Below are 22,923 nucleotides of genomic sequence, written 5' to 3' on the forward strand. Positions count from 1 at the left end.
CCTGAATAGACAGGGAGTGATCCCAAATTGAAGAGGGGGAATTTAGGAGCGAGATCTGTGATTTTTTTCCCTTTTCCTCTTTTTGTGAATGTGTGCGTGTATGCTTCTGTGTGAGATCTTGTCTGTATACTCTTGCTTCCACCATTTGTCCTAGGGCTCTATCCGTCCATGGTTTTTTTTTTTAAAAAAAAAATTTTTTTTTAATAATTAATTTTAATTGTAATAACTTTATTGAACTTTACCTTCGTTCTTTCTTTCTTTCTTTCCTTCCCTCCTTCCCTCCTTTAGACAGCGAATCACCCCAGGTTGAGGAGGTGGTCTCTGGGAGCAGGATTTATGATTTTTCCCCCTTTGCCTCTCTTTGTGAACGTGTATGTGTATGCTTCTGTGTAAGATTTTCTCTGTATAGCTTTGCTCCCAACAGTTGTCCTAGGGCTCTATCCGTCCATGGTTTTTTTAAAAAAAAAATTTTTTTTCTTAATAATTAATTTTAATTGTAATAACTTTATTGTACTTTACCTTCGTTCTTTCTTTCTTTCTTTCCTTCCTTCCTTCCCTCCTTTAGACAGCGAATCACCCCAGGTTGAGGAGGTGGTCTCTGGGAGCAGGATTTATGATTTTTCCCCCTTTGCCTCTCTTTGTGAACGTGTATGTGTATGCTTCTGTGTAAGATTTTCTCTGTATAGCTTTGCTTCCAACATTTGTCCTAGGGCTCTATCCGTCCATGGTTTTTTTAAAAAAAAAATTTTTTTTTTCTTAATAATTAATTTTAATTGTAATAACTTTATTGTACTTTACCTTCGTTCTTTCTTTCTTTCCTTCCTTCCTTCCCTCCTTTAGACAGCGAATCACCCCAGGTTGAGGAGGTGGTCTCTGGGAGCAGGATTTATGATTTTTCCCCCTTTGCCTCTCTTTGTGAACACGTATGTGTATGCTTCTGTGTAAGATTTTCTCTGTATAGCTTTGTTTCCAACATTTGTCCTAGGGTTCTATCTGTTCTTTTTTTTTTTTTTTTCTTTCCTTTCTAAATATTTTTTAGTACAATAACTATATTATACTTTATTTTATTTTTACTGTATCTTCTTTCTTTCTGTCTTTTTTCCTTCTTTCCCTCCTTCCTTCCTCCCTTCCTCCCTCCCTCCCTCCCTCCTTTCTTTCCTTCTTTGCTTCTTTCTTCCTTCCTTCCTTTCCTCCTTTCCCTCTTTCTTTCCTCATACTTCTACTAATTCTCTCTACATTTTCTCCTTCTTTCCCTCCTTCCTTCCTTCCTTCCTCCTTCCCTCCCTCCTTTCTTTCCTTCTTTGCTTCTTTCTTCCTTCCTTCCTTTCCTCCTTTCCTTCTTTCTTTCCTCATACTTCTAATAATTCTCTCTACTTTTCCTCCCTTTTATTCTGAGCCGTGTGGATGAAAGGCTCTTGGTGCTCCAGCCCAGGAGGCAGGGCTCTGCCTCTGAGGTAGGAGAGCCAACTTCAGGACACTGATCAACAAGAGACCTCCAAGCTCCACATAATATTAAATGGTGGAAATCTCCCAGAGACCTCCATCTTAACACCAGCACCCAGCTTCACTCAACGACCAGCAAGCCACAGTGCTGGACAACCTATGCCAAACAACTAGCAAAACAGGAACACAACCCCACCCATTAGCAGAGAGGCTGCCTAAAATCATAACAAGGCCACAGACACCCCAAAACACACCACCAGACGTGAACCTGCCCACTAGAGAGACAAGATCCAGCCTCATCCAGCACAACACAGGCACTAGTCCTCTCCACCAGGAAGGCTACACAACCCGCTGAAACAACCTTAGCCACTGGAGACAGACATCAAAAACAACGGGAACTACGAACGTGCAGCCTGCAAAAAGGAGACCCCAAACACAGTAAGATAAGCAAAATGAGAAGACAGAAAAACACACAGCAGATGAAGGAGCAAGATAAAAACCCACCAGACCTAACAAATGAAGAGGAAATAGGCAATCTACCTGAAAAAGAATTCAGAATAATGATAGTAAGGATGATCCGAAATCTTGGAAGTAGAATGGACAAAATGCAAGAAACAGTTAACAAGGACCTACAAGAACTAAAGATGAAACAAGCAATGATGAACAACGCAATAAATGAAATTAAAAGTACTCTAGATAGGATCAATAGCAGAATAACTGAGGCAGAAGAACGGATAAGTGACCTGGAAGATAAAGTAGTGGAAATAACTACTGCAGAGCAGAATAAAGAAAAAAGAATGAAAAGAACTGAGGACAGTCTCAGAGAGCTCTGGGACAAAATTAAACGCACCAACATTCGAATTATAGGGGTTCCAGAAGAAGAAGAAAAAAAGAAAGGGACTGAGAAAATATTTGAAGAGATTATAGTTGAAAACTTCCCTAATATGGGAAAGGAAATAGTTAATCAAGTCCAGGAAGCACAGAGAGTCCCATACAGGATAAATACGAGGAGAAATACGCCAAGACACATATTAATCAAACTATCAAAAATTAAATACAAAGAAAGCATATTAAAAGCAGCAAGGGAAAAACAACAAATAACACACAAGGGAATCCCCATAAGGTTAACAGCTGATCTCTCAGCAGAAACCCTACAAGCCAGAAGGGAGTGGCAGGACATACTGAAAGTGATGAAGGAGAAAAACCTGCAACCAAGACTACTCTACCCAGCAAGGATCTCATTCACATTTGATGGAGAAATTAAAACCTTTACAGACAAGCAAAAGCTGAGAGAGTTCAGCACCACCAAACCAGCTTTACAACAAATGCTAAAGGAACTTCTCTAGATAAGAAATGCAAAAGAAGGAAACGACCTATAATAACGAACCCAAAACAATATAGAAAATGGGAATAGGAACATACATATCGATAATTACCTTAAATGTAAATGGACTAAATGCTCCAACCAAAAGACACAGATTGGCTGAATGGATACAAAAACAAGACCCTTATATATGCTGTCTACAAGAGACCCACCTCAGACCTAGAGACACATACAGACTGAAAGTAAGGGGATGGAAAAAGATATTCCATGCAAATGGAAACCAAAAGAAAGCTGGAGTAGCAATTCTCATATCAGACAAAATAGACTTTAAAATAAGGACTATTAAAAGGGATAAAGAAGGACACTACATAATGATCAAGGGATCGATCCAAGAAGAAGATATAACAATTGTAAATATTTATGCACCCAACATAGGAGCACCTCAATACATAAGGCAAATACTAACAGCCATAAAAGGGGAAATTGACAGTAACACATTCATAGTAGGGGACTTTAACACCCCACTTTCACCCATGGACAGATCATCCAAAATGAAAATAAATAAGGAAACACAAGCTTTAAATGATACATTAAACAAGATGGACTTAATTGATATTTATAGGACACTCCACCCAAAAACAACAGAATACACATTTTTCTCAAGTGCTCATGGAACATTCTCCAGGATAGATCATATCTTGGGTCACAAATCAAGCCTTGGTAAATTTAAGAAAATTGAAATTGTATCAAGTATCTTTTCTTACCACAACGCCATGAGACTAGATATCAATTACAGGAAAAGATCTGTAAAATATACAAACACATGGAGGCTAAACAATACATTACTTAATAATGAAGTGATCACTGAAGAAATCAAAGAGGAAATAAAAAAATACCTAGAAACAAATGACAATGGAGACACAACGACCCAAAACCTATGGGATGCAGCAAAAGCAGTTCTAAGGGGGAAGTTTATAGCAATACAAGCCCACCTTAAGAAGCAGGAAACATCTCGAATAAACAACCTAACCTTGCACCTCAAGCAAGTAGAGAAAGAAGAACAAAAAAGCCCCAAAGCTAGCAGAAGGAAAGAAATCATAAAAATCAGATCAGAAATAAATGAAAAAGAAATGAAGGAAACGATAGCAAAGATCAATAAAACTAAAAGCTGGTTCTTTGAGAAGATAAACAAAATAGATAAACCACTAGCCAGACTCATCAAGAAAAAAAGGGAGAAGACTCAAATCAATAGAATTAGAAATGAGAAAGGAGAAATAACAACTGACACTGCAGAAATAAAAAAAATCATGAGAGATTACTACAAGCAACTCTATGCCAATAAAATGGACAATCTGGAAGAAATGGACAAATTCTTAGAAATGCACAACCTGCCAAGACTGAATCAGGAAGAAATAGAAAATATGAACAGACCAATCACAAGCACTGAAATTGAAACTGTGATTAAAAATCTTCCAACAAACAAAAGCCCAGGACCAGATGGCTTCACAGGTGAATTCTATCAAACGTTTAGAGAAGAGCTAACACCTATCCTTCTCGAACTCTTCCAAAATATAGCAGAGGGAGGAACACTCCCAAATTCCTTCTACGAGGCCACCATCACCTTGATACCAAAACCAGACAAGGATGTCACAAAGAAAGAAAACTACAGGCCAGTATCACTGATGAACATAGATGCAAAAATCCTCAACAAAATACTAGCAAACAGAATCCAACAGCACATTAAAAGGATCATACACCATGATCAAGTGGGGTTTATTCCAGGAATGCAAGGATTCTTCAATATACGCAAATCTATCAATGTGATAAACCATATTAACAAATTGAAGGAGAAAAACCATATGATCATCTCAATAGATGCAGAGAAAGCTTTTGACAAAATTCAACACCCATTTATGATAAAAACCCTCCAGAAAGTAGGCCTCGAGGGAACCTTCCTCAACATAATAAAGGCCATATATGACAAGCCCACAGCAAACATCATCCTCAATGGTGAAAAACTGAAAGCATTTCCACTAAGATCAGGAACAAGACAAGGTTGCCCACTCTCACCGCTCTTATTCAACATAGTTTTGGAAGTTTTAGCCACAGCAATCAGAGAAGAAAAGGAAATAAAAGGAATCCACATCGGAAAACAAGAAGTAAAGCTGTCACTGTTTGCAGATGACATGATACTATACATAGAGAATCCTAAAGATGCTACCAGAAAACTACTAGAGCTAATCAATGAATTTGGTAAAGTAGCAGGATACAAAATTAATGCACAGAAATCTCTGGCATTCCTATATACTAATGATGAAAAATCTGAAAGTGAAATCAAGAAAACACTCCCATTTACCATTGCAACAAAAAGAATAAAATATCTAGGAATAAACCTACCTAAGGATACGAAAGACCTGTATGCAGAAAATTATAAGACACTGATGAAAGAAATTAAAGATGATACAAATAGATGGAGAGATATACCATGTTCTTGGATGGGAAGAATCAACATTGTGAAAATGACTCTACTACCCAAAGCAATCTACAGATTCAATGCAATCCCTATCAAACTACCACTGGCATTTTTCACAGAACTAGAACAAAAAATTTCGCAATTTGTATGGAAACACAAAAGACCCTGAATAGCCAAAGCAATCTTGAGAACGAAAAAAGGAGCTGGAGGAATCAGGCTCCCTGATTTCAGACTATACTACAAAGCAACAGTAATCAAGACAGTATGGTACTGGCACAAAAACAGAAGGATAGATCAGTGGAACAGGATAGAAAGCCCAGAGATAAACCCACGCACATATGGACACCTTATCTTTGATAAAGGAGGCAGGAATGTACAGTGGAGAAAGGACAGCCTCTTCAATAAGTGGTGCTGGGAAAACTGGACAGGTACATGTAAAAGTATGAGATTAGATCACTCCCTAACACCATACACAAAAATAAGCTCAAAATGGATTAAAGACCTAAATGTAAGGCCAGAAACTATCAAACTCTTAGAGGAAAACATAGGAAGAACACTCTATGACATAAATCACAGCAAGATCCTTTCTGACCCACCTCCTAGAGTAATGGAAATAAAAACAAAAATAAACAAATGGGACCTAATGAAACTTCAAAGCTTTTGCACAGCAAAGGAAACCATAATCAAGACCAAAAGACAACCCTCAGAATGGGAGAAAACATTTGCAAATGAAGCAACTGACAAAGGATTAATCTCCAAAATTTACCAGCAGCTCATGCAGCTCAATAACAAAAAAAACAAACAACCCCATCCAAAAATGGGCAGAAGACCTAAACAGACATTTCTCCAAAGAAGATATACAGAATGCCAACAAACACATGAAAGAATGCTCAACATCATTAATCATTAGAGAAATGCAAATCAAAACTACAATGAGATATCATCTCACACCAGTCAGAATGGCCATCATCAAAAAATCTAGAAACAATAAATGCTGGAGAGGGTGTGGAGAAAAGGGGACACTATTGCACTGCTGGTGGGAATGTGAATTGGTTCAGCCACTATGGAGAACAGTATGGAGGTTCCTTAAAAAACTACAAATAGAATTACCATATGACCCAGCAATCCCACTACTGGGCATATACCCTGAGAAAACCAAAATTCAAAAAGAGTCATGTACCAAAATGTTCATTGCAGCTCTATTTACAATAGCCCGGAGATGGAAAGAACCTAAGCGCCCATCATCGGATGAATGGATAAAGAAGATGTGGCACATATACACAATGGAATATTACTCAGCCTTAAAAAGAAATGAAATTGAGATATTTGTAATGAGATGGATAGACCTAGAGTCTGTCATACAGAGTGAAGTAAGTCAGAAAGACAAAGACAAATACCGTATGCTAACACATATATATGGAATTTAAGGGGAAAAAATGTCATGAAGAACCTAGGGATAAGACAGGAATAGAGGCGCAGACCTACTGGAAAACGGACTTGAGGATATGGGGAGGGGGAAGGGTGAGTTTTGACAGGGCGAGAGAGAGTCATGGACATATACACACTAACAAACGTAGTAAGGTAGATAGCTAGGGGGAAGCAGCCGCAAGGCACAGGGATATTAGCTCGGGGCTTTGGGACAGCCTGGAGGGGTGGGAGGGGGAGAGTGGGAGGGAGGGAGACGCAAGAGGGAAGACACATGGGAGCACATGTATATGTATAGCTGATTCACTTTGTTATAAATCAGAAACTAACACACCATTGTAAAGCAATTATACCCCAATAAAGATGTTAAAAATATATATATATATATATTTGTTGCCACGTCAACTATAGCACAGACAGCTAGCTGCTCACCAAAATCCATGGTCTCATCTTTCTTGCTTAGCACATAGCTAACCTATGTTTCTCAGGCTCCTTGAGAAACATGACTGTGATCACATAACAGAGTTTTAGTTGGGGGAATGAGAGTGTAAGTACGTGTGCCACAACCAGGCCTCATCCATAAAAAGCTCCCATGACATATCTCTGTACTGTCTTTCTCTTCTGGCTAGCTCAAATGAGGATGGCCCAATGGTGACCTTAGAAGTCACATTTTAAAATGGCAGAGGCTCCAACAGCCTAAATGACTTTGTGGAAGAAAGCTACCATGCTCACCTGTTCATATACTAGTACTGTTACATGAGCAAGAAAGAAGCATCTATTGTGCTTGCATCATTATAAATTTTGAGGTCTACTTGTGACAGCAATTAGCCGACATTAAATAATGCAAATTTTAAATAATGCAGAATTTTAGACTCTAAATAACTTTAACAACTTAATAAATCTAGAGAACAATTTAGGCTCAACTAAAATACTCAGGAAATAAGGAGATCTCAAAGACACTATTTTATCTAAATTTTTAAAAATTTCTTGTTAAAATTCTTATTAGCAAATAAAGAGACTAGTCAAAATACCTAGGCCAAATACAAAAACACCTATGAACTATAAATTTATGTTTCATGATAGCAATTATAATAAACATTAATTATATAACATTATATTGACATCGAGTGATTAGATTGTACCAAACACTGTACTAAGCCCTTACTTAATTCTCACCTCAACCCTCTGAGGGAAATACTATTATAATTCCCATGTAATGAATGAGAAAACTGAGGCACAGATTAAGTAACTTGCTCAGGTCATACTGCTAAAAAGTGACAGATCTAGGATTTGAACTCTAGCATTCAGACTCCCGAGCTCACCCTTCTTAACTACTATGTAAAAGTGCCTCTGTAAGCTGTACCCTACTGCCTTAAAATTATAATACAATCTCTAATGTAATTTAATTTGCAACCATAAAAGATATACTTAAGGAATATAGCTCTCTATGTGCTTTAAAAAATCTGTGTATAAGAGGCTACAAATATACAGATAAATAAAAAATCTGGTTCGGTTAGGAGAAGGGACAGTCACATACATCATGTGATGTGAATAGTACTAAAAAGGCCAACACCAAATCATCTTCTCCACCAGTCTCTTCCTTGCCAAACAGTTTTAAATCACAATGCTTAGAGATAGGGCAGGGATTTGTGACTGAGAATCTAACCTCTTATTTCTAGTTCACTGTCAACCTGAGTAAAAAACTAGCTCCTGGTAGATTTATTAACGGCAGCATAACTCTCAAAATTCCTTTGATTTCTGCCTTTTTTTTTTTCTAACCACCCTACTCTATGTAATCAGTTGCCAAGCCTGTCTATCCTTCTTTCAAAATGTCGATTACATTTATTTCCCTTTCCATTTTCATTGCCATTACTCTAAATCAGACCCTTACTGCCTATCACCTATACTAGTGTTTTCCCAACTTATTAAAACTGTCTTACAAGAAAAATATTTGACATCTTGATCTAATACAAAAACACACGTATATATGTTTATGACTGAGACCATATCCCTATGAAATAACACTTTCTCTTCCTAAGGGCAATTTACCCTGATATTGTTTAAAAACTTTGGTTACATCTCTCACTGAATTGATTTCCTGACTCATTTGTGGGTCACAACCTGCACTGTGAATGACTGTGACCATTGCTAATGCTTCCTTACTGCCTCCACACTCTCCTGGCTCCTATTCTTTCTGTTCATCTCTATCAGATTAAATCTTTTTAAAGCTCCACTCTAATTTTGTCTATTTCCTATCCAGCATTCTTTATGGACGCCTCTAAAAATCTCAAGAAGAATGTCCAAATTTCTTACTCTAGTGTCTAAAGCTTGACTAAACCTAGGCCTAGCAAAGACATATCCAAACATATTACTTCAGCTATAGACAAATTGAACAACCCTGAACACTTGTGATTTCCTGATTCTTTTCAGACTGAATACTGTCCCTCCCCCAGTCCTGTGATATACCTATGAAAATCCTCCTCCAATCATTCATTCAGTATATATTTAGTGCAGCTATATGTTCTGAACACAGAAGGGGGTCAGTGGCTGGAGCTGACCTTATGGCACTATAAATGTGAAAGTACTGACAAAATGTGAAAACAGTTACAAAAGGGGAAACAGAGTGTTACTAAATCATACACTAGAAAGAGCTTACCTAGTCAACAGGGTCAGGGTAAGTCCCCCAGAGAAAGAGCTGTTCAATCTAAGCACCAAAGGGGGCTTCCCTGGTAGCGCAGTGGTTGAGAATCTGCCTGCCAATGCAGGGGCCATGGGTTCGAGCCCTGGTCTGGGAGGATCCCACATGCCGCGGAGCAACTGGGCCTGTGAGCCACAACTACTGAGCCTGTGCGTCTGGAGCCTGTGCTCTGCAACAGGAGAGCTGGCGACAGTGAGAGGCCTGCACACCACGATGAAGAGTGGCCCCCGCTCACCGTAACTAGAGAAAGCCCTCGCATAGAAATGAAGACCCAGCACAGCCAAAAATAAATAAATAAATAAAAATTAAAAAAAAAATCTAAGCACCAAAGGATAAAAAGGAGCTACAGGTGAAAAGTGAGGGTAAAGCATTCTCAGATGGGGAAACAGCATGCTGAAGTCCATGAGAAGAGAAACTATGGAAATCTTCCAGAAGTGAAAGACAACCAGGTTGCCTGTGGCAGAGATAATGCCAGTCAGAGCGGCCTTGAGGTGGGAACAGCAGATTGTGGATGGCATTATATCCCAGGTCAAATATCAGTATAGGGAGTATTCATCATATGCATGCTACATGCCAGGTAGTGAACATTTAAGGATTTTTAAGGCATGTTTCTTGCCCTCCAAGAGCTCACATTCTTCTGATGGGACTGACAGGTAAACTTGTAGTGGGATAAGAGCCAAACTAGATATATGTTCAAGTGGTTCAGAGAAAAAATTATTAACGTTTTCTGGTAGTTTGGGAAAAGCTTCCTAGAGGATGTAATGCCTGAGCAGGGATTTGAAAAATGAGTATGAACTGACAATGGCTTCTCAGGGAAGGGACCAGCATGTACAAAATTACAGGGACATTAAAAACAAACAAACAAACAAAAAAGAATGGCTTTTCCATGAAAACCTTCCTTGATAGCCCAGAGAAAAGTGTTCTCATGTCCCTCAGAATTTAGGGCCCTGCACCATAATAGAGTTAGTCTACAAAATGGTAACGTACTTAAGGAAAAAAGAAAAAGGCTTCATCCTCACCTTTTTTTAAATCATCAGTGGAGCTTACCACAGTACTTGGCTTATAGAAGGCACTCAATATAAGTAAATATATATTTGTAGAATAAACTAATAGCTATTTATTGAATTAAAATTAAGTGATCCCTTATGTACAGAAAGAATAAGAGAGTATACTTTAATATACTTTTCAGGAGCTGGAAAGGAGATTACCTAAGAAGAGAGGGCTGGATAGTGAAATCCCTGTGACTCTAAAAGTTCAAATGGTAGGGGAAGGGTTCCAAATTGAGGTGCCTGGTTTTCCCTTATAAAAGAAGGCAACAAAAATGGATGAGATAAACAAGATGAAAAGACAGCCCTCAGAATGGGAGAAAATATTTGCAAACAAAGCAACTGACAAAGGATTAATTTCCAAAATATACAAGCAGCTAATGCAGCTCAATATCAGAAAAACAAACAACCCAATTCAAAAATGGATTTAGAAGACCTAAACAGACATTTCTCCAAAGAAGGTATACAGATTGCCAACAAACACATGAAAGGATGCTCAACATCATTAATCATTAGAGAAATGCAAATCAAAACTACAATGAGGTATCACCTCACACTGGTCAGAACGGCCAGCATCAAAAAAATCTACAAACAATAAATGCTGGAGAGGGTGTGGAGAAAAGGGAACCCTCTTGCACTGTTGGTGGGAATGTAAATTGATACAGCCACTATGGAGACCAGTATGGAGGTTGCTTAAAAAACTAAAAATAGAACTACCATATGACCCAGCAATCCCCTGCTGGGCATATACCCTGAGAAAAACACAATTCAAAATGAGTCATGTCCTACAATGTTCATTGCAGTTCTATTTACAATAGCCAGGACATGGAAGCAACCTAAGTGTCCATCGACAGATGAATGGATAAAGAAGATGTGGCACATATATACAATGGAATAATACTCAGCCATAAGAAGAAACAAAATTGAGTTATTTGTAGTGAGGTGAATGGACCTAGAATCTGTCATACAGAATGAAGTAAGTCAGAAAGAGAAAAACAAATGCTAACACATATATATGGAATCTAAAAAAAAAAAAAAGGTTCTGAGGAACCTAGGGGCAGGACAGGAATAAACATGCAGACGGAGAGAATGGACTTGAGGACATGGGGAGGGGGAAGGGTAAGCTGGGATGAAGTGAGAGTGGCAATGACATATATACACTACCAAATGTAAAATAGATAGCCAGTGGGAAGCAGCCGCATAGCACAGGAAGATCAGCTCGGTGCTTCGTGACCACCTAGAGGGGTGGGATAGGGAGGGTGGGAGGGAGACTCAAGAGGGAGGGTATATGGGGATATATGTATCACTTTGTTATACAGCAGAAACTAACACAACATTGTAAGGCAAAATACTCCAATAAAGATGTTGAAAGAAAATGGATGAGAATGACACAGCACATAAAGTAGTCACCATTAAAAATGTGTAAGGTTGAAAAATTGTTATTATTTTTTTAAAAAATAGTCTATCTACAAATACTGAGATAATCAAGGATTTGGCAGAGTTGATATCATTTCAAGCAGAGAACAGAGAATTTAATAGTCATCTCTTCTTCTCCTTTCCCTATCTGAGCCTTGAGTTTTAAGAAATTATTTAAATTAACTTCAAAATGTTCTTGTAGACATTAATAAACTCTGACCATACCAATGAATTCCAAAGACATCACTGTTTCCATGGTAACTAATGCACTTCAAAAGGAAAAAACAGAGAGCAAGACTAAAACCCAGGGAAAAAATGAAATAAAGTGGTATATACAAGGCATAACATTTCTCCTTTGCATTTATGGAACACTTTCTAATTTCAGACTCCGAGTGCCAGAAGGATCTCAGAGGTCATCAAATCCACATCCTACTGGAAGCCAGGATTCCCTTTACAATGCAGCTATACAGTGGCTGTCCTCCAACTGCTTACAGAGCTCTCTGCTGGGAAGTTCTCACTCATTCACTTGCAAAGATTACTGAGCACCTGTCTTGCTCTGCAGGTTAAGAGATGACTAAGACATTCTCCCTCTTTTTTCAAATTTTTGCTGTTTAGAAGGCAAATAACTAAAACGGGTGAAAAATGAGGGCTATAATAAAGGTACAGGAAGAGTCAAAAAATAATAGAGGGAGTATGCACTTCCAATGACTTTCATTTCCACTCCTCTTCAGCCCCACACATCCATGAGCAATCATATCCTGTACCTTGTCGTGACCCAGGACTGCTCCGACTCTGCAAACTTACACTCCGACATCCACTTTCAGATCACAAACAGCTCCTTTACTCCATAACTAATCCTCCACTGGTCCTATGAGCCTTATGCAGCCCAAGATCCTTCACCTGGAATATTTCCTTGCTGACAGCCTCAACTTTTATCCTTCAGTGGCACCCACCTAACAAAAGTCTGGCTTCTTCTCTTTTAAAAACTTTTCTCTCAAGGATTTCATGATGCTTTAGAGTGAGCTGGACACATGCCTCCACCCTCATCTTACAGGAATGAGAAGCTAAGCATTCACTTAAATGCTGATAGAATGACTATTATCCTGACCTTGAAGTGGCACTAAGAAGGATTATGAATTATTTGTTCTCATAATTTTTGGTGGATAGCTCTAACTTTTTGCTGATTTATAGTTTAAAATCTCATATGAGTAATCTTATTTAGTTATCTGAGTAGGCATTACTTGCATCTCGTTTATCTTGGAGGGCATAATAGGAAATAATACTGTTAAACTAAGTACTTCATTGAGACAGTTTTCTATCTGAAATGGGCATTTGGTTACCATTGCTTTAAAATTTTTCCAAGCTAAACTTCAAACACAGAACACCATGGGGGGTTTTATCACTCATTTATCCTCATACAAAACCATGCCCTCAAACATTTTCCGACTCTGCTAGTGAGAATACCCTCAAATCAACTAGGAGGTAAGCACACAGGCATCATCTTTTCCAGGGTCCTCAGTTTTCATAAGGGCATGTTGATCCATCCAGAGCTCCATGGCTTACTAACTGTGTACAGGTCTGCACTAACTGGCAAGGGAGAACAGGTACTTGTTGAAGAGGATCATCTCAACTCCACTACTCTACAATTTTATACTTTTCAGAAGCTCCCCTGAGATAAAAAACATTTACAAAAGCTTCCCTGAGAGTCTATTCATTCTAATACATCATTGGTTCTTATACTGCATCATGCTCTCATTGAAGAATTCTCTCCATACCAAAACAAATACCAAGTGTACCATTTGGTGGGGATGGGGAAGGAGAGAGAATCGTGAGACCCTCTGAAGCTAATCCCTGGCTACAGTCTAAAAAGCTCTGCTCTAGGCACAAAAACAGACATACGGATCAATGGAACAGAATAGAGAGCCCAGAAATAAAACCACACACCTAGAGTCAATGAATCTTCCACAAAGGAAGCAAGAATGTACAATGACAATCTAGTCAGCAAATGGTGTCAGGAAAGCTGTACAACTACATGTAAATCAACGAAGTTAAAACACACCCTCACACCATATATAAAAATGAACTCAAAATGGCTTAAAGACAAATATAAGACATCACACCATAAAACTCCTAGAAGAGAATGTAGTAGGTAAAACATTCTCTGACATAAACTGTAGCAATGTTTTCTTAGGTCAGTCTCCTAAGGCAAAAGAAATAAAAGGAAAAATAAACAAATGGGATCTAATCAAACTTACAAGCTTTTGCACAGCAAAGGAAACCATAAACAAAATGAAAAGACAACCTATGGACTAGGAGAAAATATTTGCACATGATACAACTGACAAGGGCTTATTTCCAAAATATACAAACATCTCATACAACTCAACAACAAAAAAACAAACAACTCAATCAGGAAATGGGCAGAAGACCTAAATAGACATTTCTCCAAAGAAGACATACGGACGGCCAATAGGCACATGAAAAGATGCTCAACATGGTTAATTATTAGAGAAATGTAAATCAAAACTAACAAAGAGGTACCATCACAGAATGCCCATCATTAAACAGTCTTCAAATAACAAATGCTGGATAGGGTGTGGAGAAAAAGGAACTCTCCTATACTGTTGGTGGGAATGTAAGTTGGTGCAGCCACTATGGAGAACAGTATGAAGGCTCCTCAAAAACTAAAAATAGAGTTGCCATATGATCCAGCAATCCTACTCCTGGCCATATATCTGGACAAAACTGTAATTCAAAAAATACACACACCTCAATGTTCAAAGCAGCACTATTTATAAGAGCCAAGACATGGAAACAACCTAAATGTCCATTGACAGATGAATGGATAAAGATGATGTGGTATATATATATATATACAACTGAATATTACTAAGCCATCAAAAAGAATGAAATAATGCCATTTGCGCCTACATGGATGGACCTAGGGATTATCATACTAAGTAGAATAAGTCAGAAAGAGAAAGATAAATGCCATATAATATCACTTATATGTGGAACCTAAAGTATGGCACAAATGAACTTATCTATGAAACAGAAACAGACTCACAGACATAGAGAACACACCTGTGATTGTGGGCGTGTGGTTTGGACTGGGAGTTTGGGGTGAGCAGATGCAAACTATTATATATAGAGTGGATAAACAACAAGGTCCTACTGTATAGCACAGGGAACTATATTCAATATCCTGTAATAAACCATCATGGAAAATAAAACCAAAAAGCTCTGCTCTATAAGCTCAAAAATCTAACCCTGAATTAAGCAAGGCCACTAGGAGCCATAGAGATGGAAGCATCACGTTGGCTTCTTACTGAAATGCTTGCTCTAAACCACTCTCTGGCACAAGTCCACTTGATTTTGATGAGGCACACTAGGAGGAAGAACCCTCTATTTATGGTTACAAAGGTGACAAAAATGTGTTCATTACATACAGGGTTTCTTTTATTTCTGAGGACCTAGAGAGTTATGCCTCTCTTCTCTCACCTCTGCTTCTCTTGAGCAGCAAGCTTTTTTTTTTTTTTAATTTTACTTAAGTATAGTTGATTTACAATGTTGTGTTAATTTCTTCTATATAGCAAAGTGACTCAGTTATACATACATACATATATATATATTATTTTTCATATTCTTTTCCATTATGGTTTATCACAGGACATTGAATATAGTTCCCTGTCCTATACAGTATGACCTTGTTGTTTATCCATCCTGTATATAACAGTTTGCATCTGCTAATCCCAAACACCTGTTCTTTCCCTCCCCTACCCCCCCACCCCCTTGGCAACCACAAGTCTGCTCTCTATGTCTTTGAGTCTGTTTTTGTTTCGTAGGTATGTTGATGTGTATTGTACTTTAGATTCCACATGTAAGTGATATCATATGGTATTTATCTTTCCTTTTCTGAGTTACTTCGCTTAGTATGATAATCTCTAGGTCCATCCATGTAGGCACAAATGGCATTATTTCAGTCTTTTTGATGGCTGAGTAATATTCCATTGTATATATGCACCACATCTTCTTTATCCATTCATCTGTCGATGGACATTTAGGTTGCTTCCATGTCTTGGCTATTGTAAATAGTGCTTCAAGCTCTCTTTTAACCTCATGGAAATGGACAGTTGTATAATGGTCCTATGTTTCTTTCCCTCTGGCTGCTGCAAACTTCATGGCATACTTCTAGCATGTATTTAAGTCCCCTAATGGCATGCAAGTTATTTACAGACTTCACTTCTGACTCCACCTGATTTTAATTGTCCTCTCTCTTATTTTTATATTTTTTATTTTTTTGCCATTTTTGTATAAAAATTCTTAGATACTTTCAAGAAAATGGTGAGTTACAAATGAGTTAAGCTGTAGAAGACAGAAGGAAAAAGGTTATCTTTTTCACCTGTTTCCCATCAGTGATCTGTTCAAGTGTATCTACCTAAATAATTTCTTAAAAATCTCTTATTATTATTTTTTCAGTGGTAGCTACAAATAGTTGAGAAAGGTAGTACTTGTTCAGAAAATTCATGCCTGAAGGATGTTCTAGAATTCTCCTTGATTAATATAACATGCATATATGTTTGCGCCTATATATGTGTTTTTAGTGTAACCATCAAAATGAAGTAGGGTGTTCATACAGATTCCTGCACAGAACTAAATTAAAATTTGGATTGTATTTCTCAATGATATGCTTTTTCAGTTAGAAGTGTTTCAGATTTTTGCAACAATGAAGGTGTAAATGCTTACAGGCACGTGGACTTTTCGAAACATCTCAGCTCCCTTATGTGCGTCCATCAATGCAATGTCCTGGGGTGTGGAGATAATCACAGCTCCTAACCAAAAGAAAACAAAAAGAGAGCAAAATGATGCTATCATATAATTCCTTATGGAAAGATTACTTCCAAAATTATGTTGATTATACACTAAAAGAGTCTACTATATTAACTATTTAGGTAATTTGTATAAATTTCACATACATGAATGGGAAAGACAAGGAAATGTCTACTTTGCTCTTGCATATTTTTGAGTCCTCCTAAAAGTACAACTGACCTGTGATTCAAGGTCACAGCTGTATCATCAGAACCTTCCCCCTTTTCAGACAATGTGCTACGTAAAAGATGTACAACGTAGGCTTCACTTTCAAGAACCTAACACCCTACTTGGGGAGACCCAAAATTAAGGATTCAACACAATGTACTAAGCATTTTAATAAGGTAGGCCTAGAATGTTACGGAGTTATAAAACAAGAATAAAGGAAAGGTAACTAATTCAATCTAGGGGAGAGGATAGCAAAGGTGATAATAGATAGGGTCAGGAAGCAGGTGATAAGAAGAAATGGGGCAAAGTTTCCAGAAAGAAGTGGTAGCTAAGCTGAGTTCTAAAAGTTTGTATTACAGAAAACTCACTAGCGTAGAATACACTGTGGAGAATAGTCTGGTGGGGTAAAACTAGGAGCTGTGGCAGAAGTTCAGATGCAAAACAGTGGTAGCCTGAACTAAGGCAGCACTGAGAGTAGATGGAGATGGAGGCTTTCCTGGGTCTCCACTATTATCTCACAGAAACAAGATGGTTTTGAGAGTTTTGAGGGAAAGGGCAGTGCAATTTTTTCTGTAAGTGGAAACACCAGAGACCTGGTTATGATTTGTAGACACTATGAATTTCTTAAGTTTTGTGGTTTCTTCTAGATGATAGACTGAAAAAAATGAACATATCCCAGATCACCTGGATGACCATCATCTTGTAACTAAATATACACTGCCATGACATTTCAGCATCCAAACCATCAAATTGGCAGTTCTTTGTCCCAGCTGAGGAGAACAGAGGTATAATTAACAATAAATAACTGATGGCACCAAGTGAAGAGCAAATGATAATATTAAAGAGTACTGTCGGAAGGGATAATTTGAAGAAGAATAGAGGAAAGTGGAAGTGGAACCAAGTTCTCACAAAGCATGTAGCAATATAGGCACGCCAAACACAGAACTGTGCAATAACGTCTTTAACATCTTTTTTAACATCTTTATTGGAGTATAATTGCTTTACCATGGTGTGTTACTTTCTGCTTTATAACAAAGTGAATCAGTTATATATATACATATATCCCTGTATCTCTTCCCTCTTGCATCTCCCTCCCTCCCACTCTCCCTAACCCACCCCTCTAGGTGGTCACGAAGCACCGAGCTGATCTCCCTGTGCTATGCGGCTGCTTCCCAAAACTGTAAAATCAGTTTTATATTTGGTAGTGTATATATGTCCATGCCATTCTCTTTGTCCCAGCTTACCCTTCCCCCTCCCCCTATCCTCAAGTCCATTCTCTAGTAGGTCTGCATCTTTATTCCCGTCCTGCCCCTAGGTTCTTCGTGACCATTATTTTTTTTTTTTTAGATTCCATATATACATATTAGCATACGGTATTTGTTTTTCTCTTTCTGACTTAGTTCACTCTGTATGACAGACTCTAGGACCATCCACCTCACTACAAATAACTCAATTTCATTTCTTTTTATGGCTGAGTAATATTCCATTGTATATGTGCCACATCTTCTTTACCCATTCATCTGTCAATGGACACTTAGGTTGTTTCCATGTCCTGGCTATTGTAAACAGTGCTGCAATGAACATCGTGGTACATGACTCTTTTTGAATTATGGTTTTCTCAGGGTATATGCCAGTAGTGGGATTGCTGGGTCATATGGTAGTTCTATTTTTAGTTTTATAATGAACCTCCATACTGTTCTCCATAGTGGCTGTATCAATTTACATTCCCACCAACAGTTGTGCAATAGTATTTAGCTACAAATTCATCTTGCAATCGGTATTTTCATTTCACCAAAAACTTCATCTTTCATATTAATATCATTAAGTTGAATTTTATTGATCTTGTAAGTTTGCTTGAATTTGTTATTTTTTTAGTTTTAAAAAATTATATAAGAGCTATAAGTTTAAGGAATCTGTGTTTATGCTTAAAGTAGTCTAATGATAAAGATAAGTCTATTTGGGGCATGGGGCAGATTATTTTCCTTTAGAAAGAGGCTCTATTCATTAGTCAAGTTTCAGAAACACTAGCTTTGGAATTCAAACAGAATCACTATTCAAATTTTTATTCCATAGCTGATTACTGGTGTGACTAGGGTAATAATCTCTTTGAGATTCAGTTCCTTCATCTACAAAATGGCATAGTAATACTCAGGTCACAGGGTGCAATAATTTAATGAACTAATGTACATAAGATACTTGACATGATGCCACAGGGTAAACATTCAATAAATGGCAGCTGTGTTGGTAACACCATTTTTGTTATATTTAATATTGTTATTAACACAAATGTCTTAGAAGTTGCTAGCAAGGTCATTTTCATATTTGCCATCAAGCAGCTCATCCTACTTTTCAGTTTGTTCCATGGATCACTACATTCTTCTATTTTGATTTATTCTTCCGAAAAATCCAAAAATGAATTAACATTTCTCTTTTCCCTCTTTTAAAGATTGATGGAAATAACCTCTCTGCAAAAGTGTACTCAACTCTACTCTTTACAACCAATGTATCTCCATAAATTGCCTCCTTCTAGATTCTGTTATCATATCCAGGCATTTGGAGGGGAACTAATTCCAGTTCTGCCCCCATCCACCTGTGTGACTAACATTGGGCAAATAACTCAGAATCACTCAGGTCTCAGTTTCCTTAGCTGTAAAATTAATGCAAGGACAGACAGTCCTCAAGCTAGCTCTCTGATTATATGATTTAGCATTCCCTCTTAACTATAGTTTCCAAAACCACCCCTGTTCAACCTGACTGCCTCAGTAATCCTATTTAAGCAAGTGTGAAAGACTACCTCCTCCAAAAATTATGGCCCTTCAGTCTTAGAGCCATTCTCTTCACATGGAAGCAAAACCTCCTTGGCTATTTCCTCCAAATTCTCTCATAACTATATACTAGTATGCAGGGAGTTTTCTATTGCATTAGCCCTAAAAAGTACCTTTAGCTTTCATATAATATAAACATTTTTTGTTTGAAACACCCTTTGTCCACTATTTGTATTACCATTGCACAATATAGTTTCATGGATGGTTATGATTTTTCTCAATTTTTTATCAAACAAAAGTAATAACACAATGCTGTGCACAAAACAGGCACTTAACAAAGGATCAGGGTTTAAATAATTTTCCTATATTTTCAGATCATTCTAGACTACAACTGTATGAACTCTTAGTTCGTAACTCCTTGAACCAGGAGTCAAAAGCTCTGGATTCTGGTTTTGTTGACTATCCTAATGTACTACACAATCTTGAATAGCTCACTAAATCTCAATACATCTCAATTAACTCCTCTATAAAATGACCCTATTTCCATTGGTCCTATTTAATTTTAAAGAGCTGTCTCACTTTTAAAGAAGAATGTAAAACTGTTACTGAAATGCTTGGTGACATTATTTTTATAGCTATAAGACCCCAGAGAGAGGGATTAAAGTGACTTGGTTTCCTCTGTACTTAACCCTAACACAGTATCACAAATAAGCATCTATGCCACCTGAGTTTCTTTGTGATCTAAATAACACCACTCATATATCATAGTAACTTTTTGACAAGGACAACAATCATCTTCCATGTCCCATCAAATGCTCACAAAACATGTAAATATTCCATTGGAACTACCAGCCACATTATAAAAGACTTTTGTAAGTTTTTTTTTCCTGAAATATATGTCCTTAGCTAATGACTAAGTCCTTAATCACAACGCAGTCAGTCTTTAGAATGCTCTTCTGAGAAAAAAATTTCTAGCCCTTGTTAAAAAATACAAAAACATAACTGGCTCATGCATAAATCACACCTCTTTTGCTATACCAAATTTTAGTACATCATACAAGTAACCATTTCACACACCCCTAAAGTGACCTCTGGAATTTATAAAGAAATAAAGCAAACAAAAGACAAACAAAACCTCCAGTAAAATTAATCATTAGCCAATCTGTGCATCACAACACATATTTTTAAATATTAAAGGAATTATGTCAATTTTTTTTCTTGTTTATATATCTCAACTTAAAACATGGTCTCCCTATCTGATATTACAGTTTATCTCTATAGTTCTTGCCTTCTACTTAATAAATTTTAATTTTTCTCAGGGACCCTGGAACATGAACCAATATGAACTAGCCTAGATTTTCCCCTTTATACCATCACTGATATGTCACTTCAGTTTGTGATGGTTTGTTAGAAAACTTGTGCTCCCTCTACTGACCATAAGGAATGCTAATAGCAACAAAGAGAATGTTTAGTTTGCAATAAGTGGAATTATTTTCTGGGGGTAAAAACACAGTATCATAAAACACCCATCTCAAGAATCCCATGGAGAATTTTCTATCCATTGTCTAGGGTAAATGTCTAAGTCCAAATAATTAAATATTGCTTAATATGTTAAAATATTGTTTAAATGTTATTTTCCAAGTTGTAATCTGTGTAAGGGCTTTTTAAATCTCGGCTGAGATTTACTGTAAGAGGTCAGGTGTCTATTGGATTCTGGTAAATATGTAAACATCCTAAAAAATAATTATTTTGAGTATTGTCTTAATTGCCAATTCTCTTGAGTATTGAGAGGAAAAAACTGCATATCTGGATTTGGGTCAGAGTTCAGAGTAGTTAAGCATTTAAAACTGATTATTCCAGATGTTAGGCTGATCATAATTATACCAGTGTGGAATTACTCAATTATGCCATTCTAAGTCTCCATGGCATAAATTGTATCTAACTCCCAGGCTTGATTGAGAACTTCAGTGCTGGAACCTAATAAAAATGTACAACAGAAGCTGCCCATAATTATACCTGGAAGAGTAATTCTATACAGCCCTTGAGCATGTCAGTGTAAAGTCAACTAAGACTTAAAAGAAGTAATCAACTGCTATTCTTAATGTTCACAGTGCTCTAATATTTACTGCTACTGATGCTCCTTGATTTATTTAAAGATACTTGCAGCAAAAGAAAATAATCATTTTCTGCTAGCTTAACATAAACGCAATTGTTTACTGACTATAAAGGAGATTGGTATTTTTTAGCTCTCCCCTGTCATTCTCCTCTACAACTCCCAAACCTCCTGAATTATAAACATTATTTGCTTTAATATCAAGGAATGCCCACTAATATTAGTATCAGATTAAGTAAAACATAATTTAAAAGGTAAAGTCACATCAAATGTACCCACAGACTGTGTTTCAACAGGGAATATAAGTAATTCTTTCATGAGTCACTGTTTTGGACACTATGCTCCATTCCTGCAGAAAAGAGAGAGAATTGACTACAGTCACAAAGGGGATATGCTTTATTAATTTAAAGATCAATCATTTTGCTCACTTTAGAAATGAATTTTGTTACAGGAAATTATGTCAATTGCTGCCAAAAAGAACTATAAAACACAATAATTAGTGGAAAGCACAGTATTTCAAAGTCATTGGTGAGAGAGAGCACTTGCACTTTGGAACTTAATTAAGAATTCAGGTTTGTCAAAGGAATCTGGATGCGTATCTGCTGTTTAGGGATAAAGACTGGCTCTTCAATAATGGAGTCAACAGGCTTCCAATCACCTCACCTTAATGATGCTAACAAAGAATTCACCAGGGGATCCAGACTACATTCACTGTGAACCACTAGGGACAGGTGAAGCTCCTAAATTCTAAATTCTAAAGAGCTTGGGGTGGAACAAAACAGTTCTCTTATGCTCACACTTTGCTCTCTCTCTCTTTCATTCTCATCCTCCCCCCACTTCTGATATTTCCAGTAAAGTTAAGATAAAATCCTGGCTTCCCTCCAGTCTTGAATCCATCATTATGTTGATCAGTAAACACCTAGGGGAGCCTACTTGTTGTACACATATTTCTCTGCAACTCAGAGAACTCTTTTGCTCTTCTGTGAGCGTCTGTTCATGTTGGGCTCTTAGATGTAATATTTTGTATTTCAAATTCTCTTAGATACACATAAAGCACAGCCTGCCCATGCTCACAGTGAGCTACCACAAAGGCTGTCTGTTTAATAATGAAACACATCCCTTTTTATACATATTCTTTCTCCATGAACTCCAGAGATGAGAACTGCTATACCCTGATTACCTT

The 22,923-nt window shown here is 37.3% G+C and overlaps 1 protein-coding gene across 1 annotated transcript in view; it reads right to left on the reverse strand.

Moving 5' to 3' along the window:
* Window positions 1–22,923, reverse strand: part of NUBPL (NUBP iron-sulfur cluster assembly factor, mitochondrial) — a 259,985-nt gene that overhangs the window by 25,087 nt on the left and 211,975 nt on the right. Inside the window, exon 8 of the mRNA XM_065872487.1 lies at window positions 16,572–16,657. Within this exon, the coding sequence (XP_065728559.1) occupies window positions 16,572–16,657 (86 nt within the window). The remainder of the gene's footprint in view (window positions 1–16,571; window positions 16,658–22,923) is intronic.

The sequence above is a fragment of the Phocoena phocoena genome, chromosome 2 (assembly GCF_963924675.1).
Source record: "Phocoena phocoena chromosome 2, mPhoPho1.1, whole genome shotgun sequence".
NCBI classification, from domain to species: Eukaryota; Metazoa; Chordata; class Mammalia; order Artiodactyla; family Phocoenidae; genus Phocoena; species Phocoena phocoena.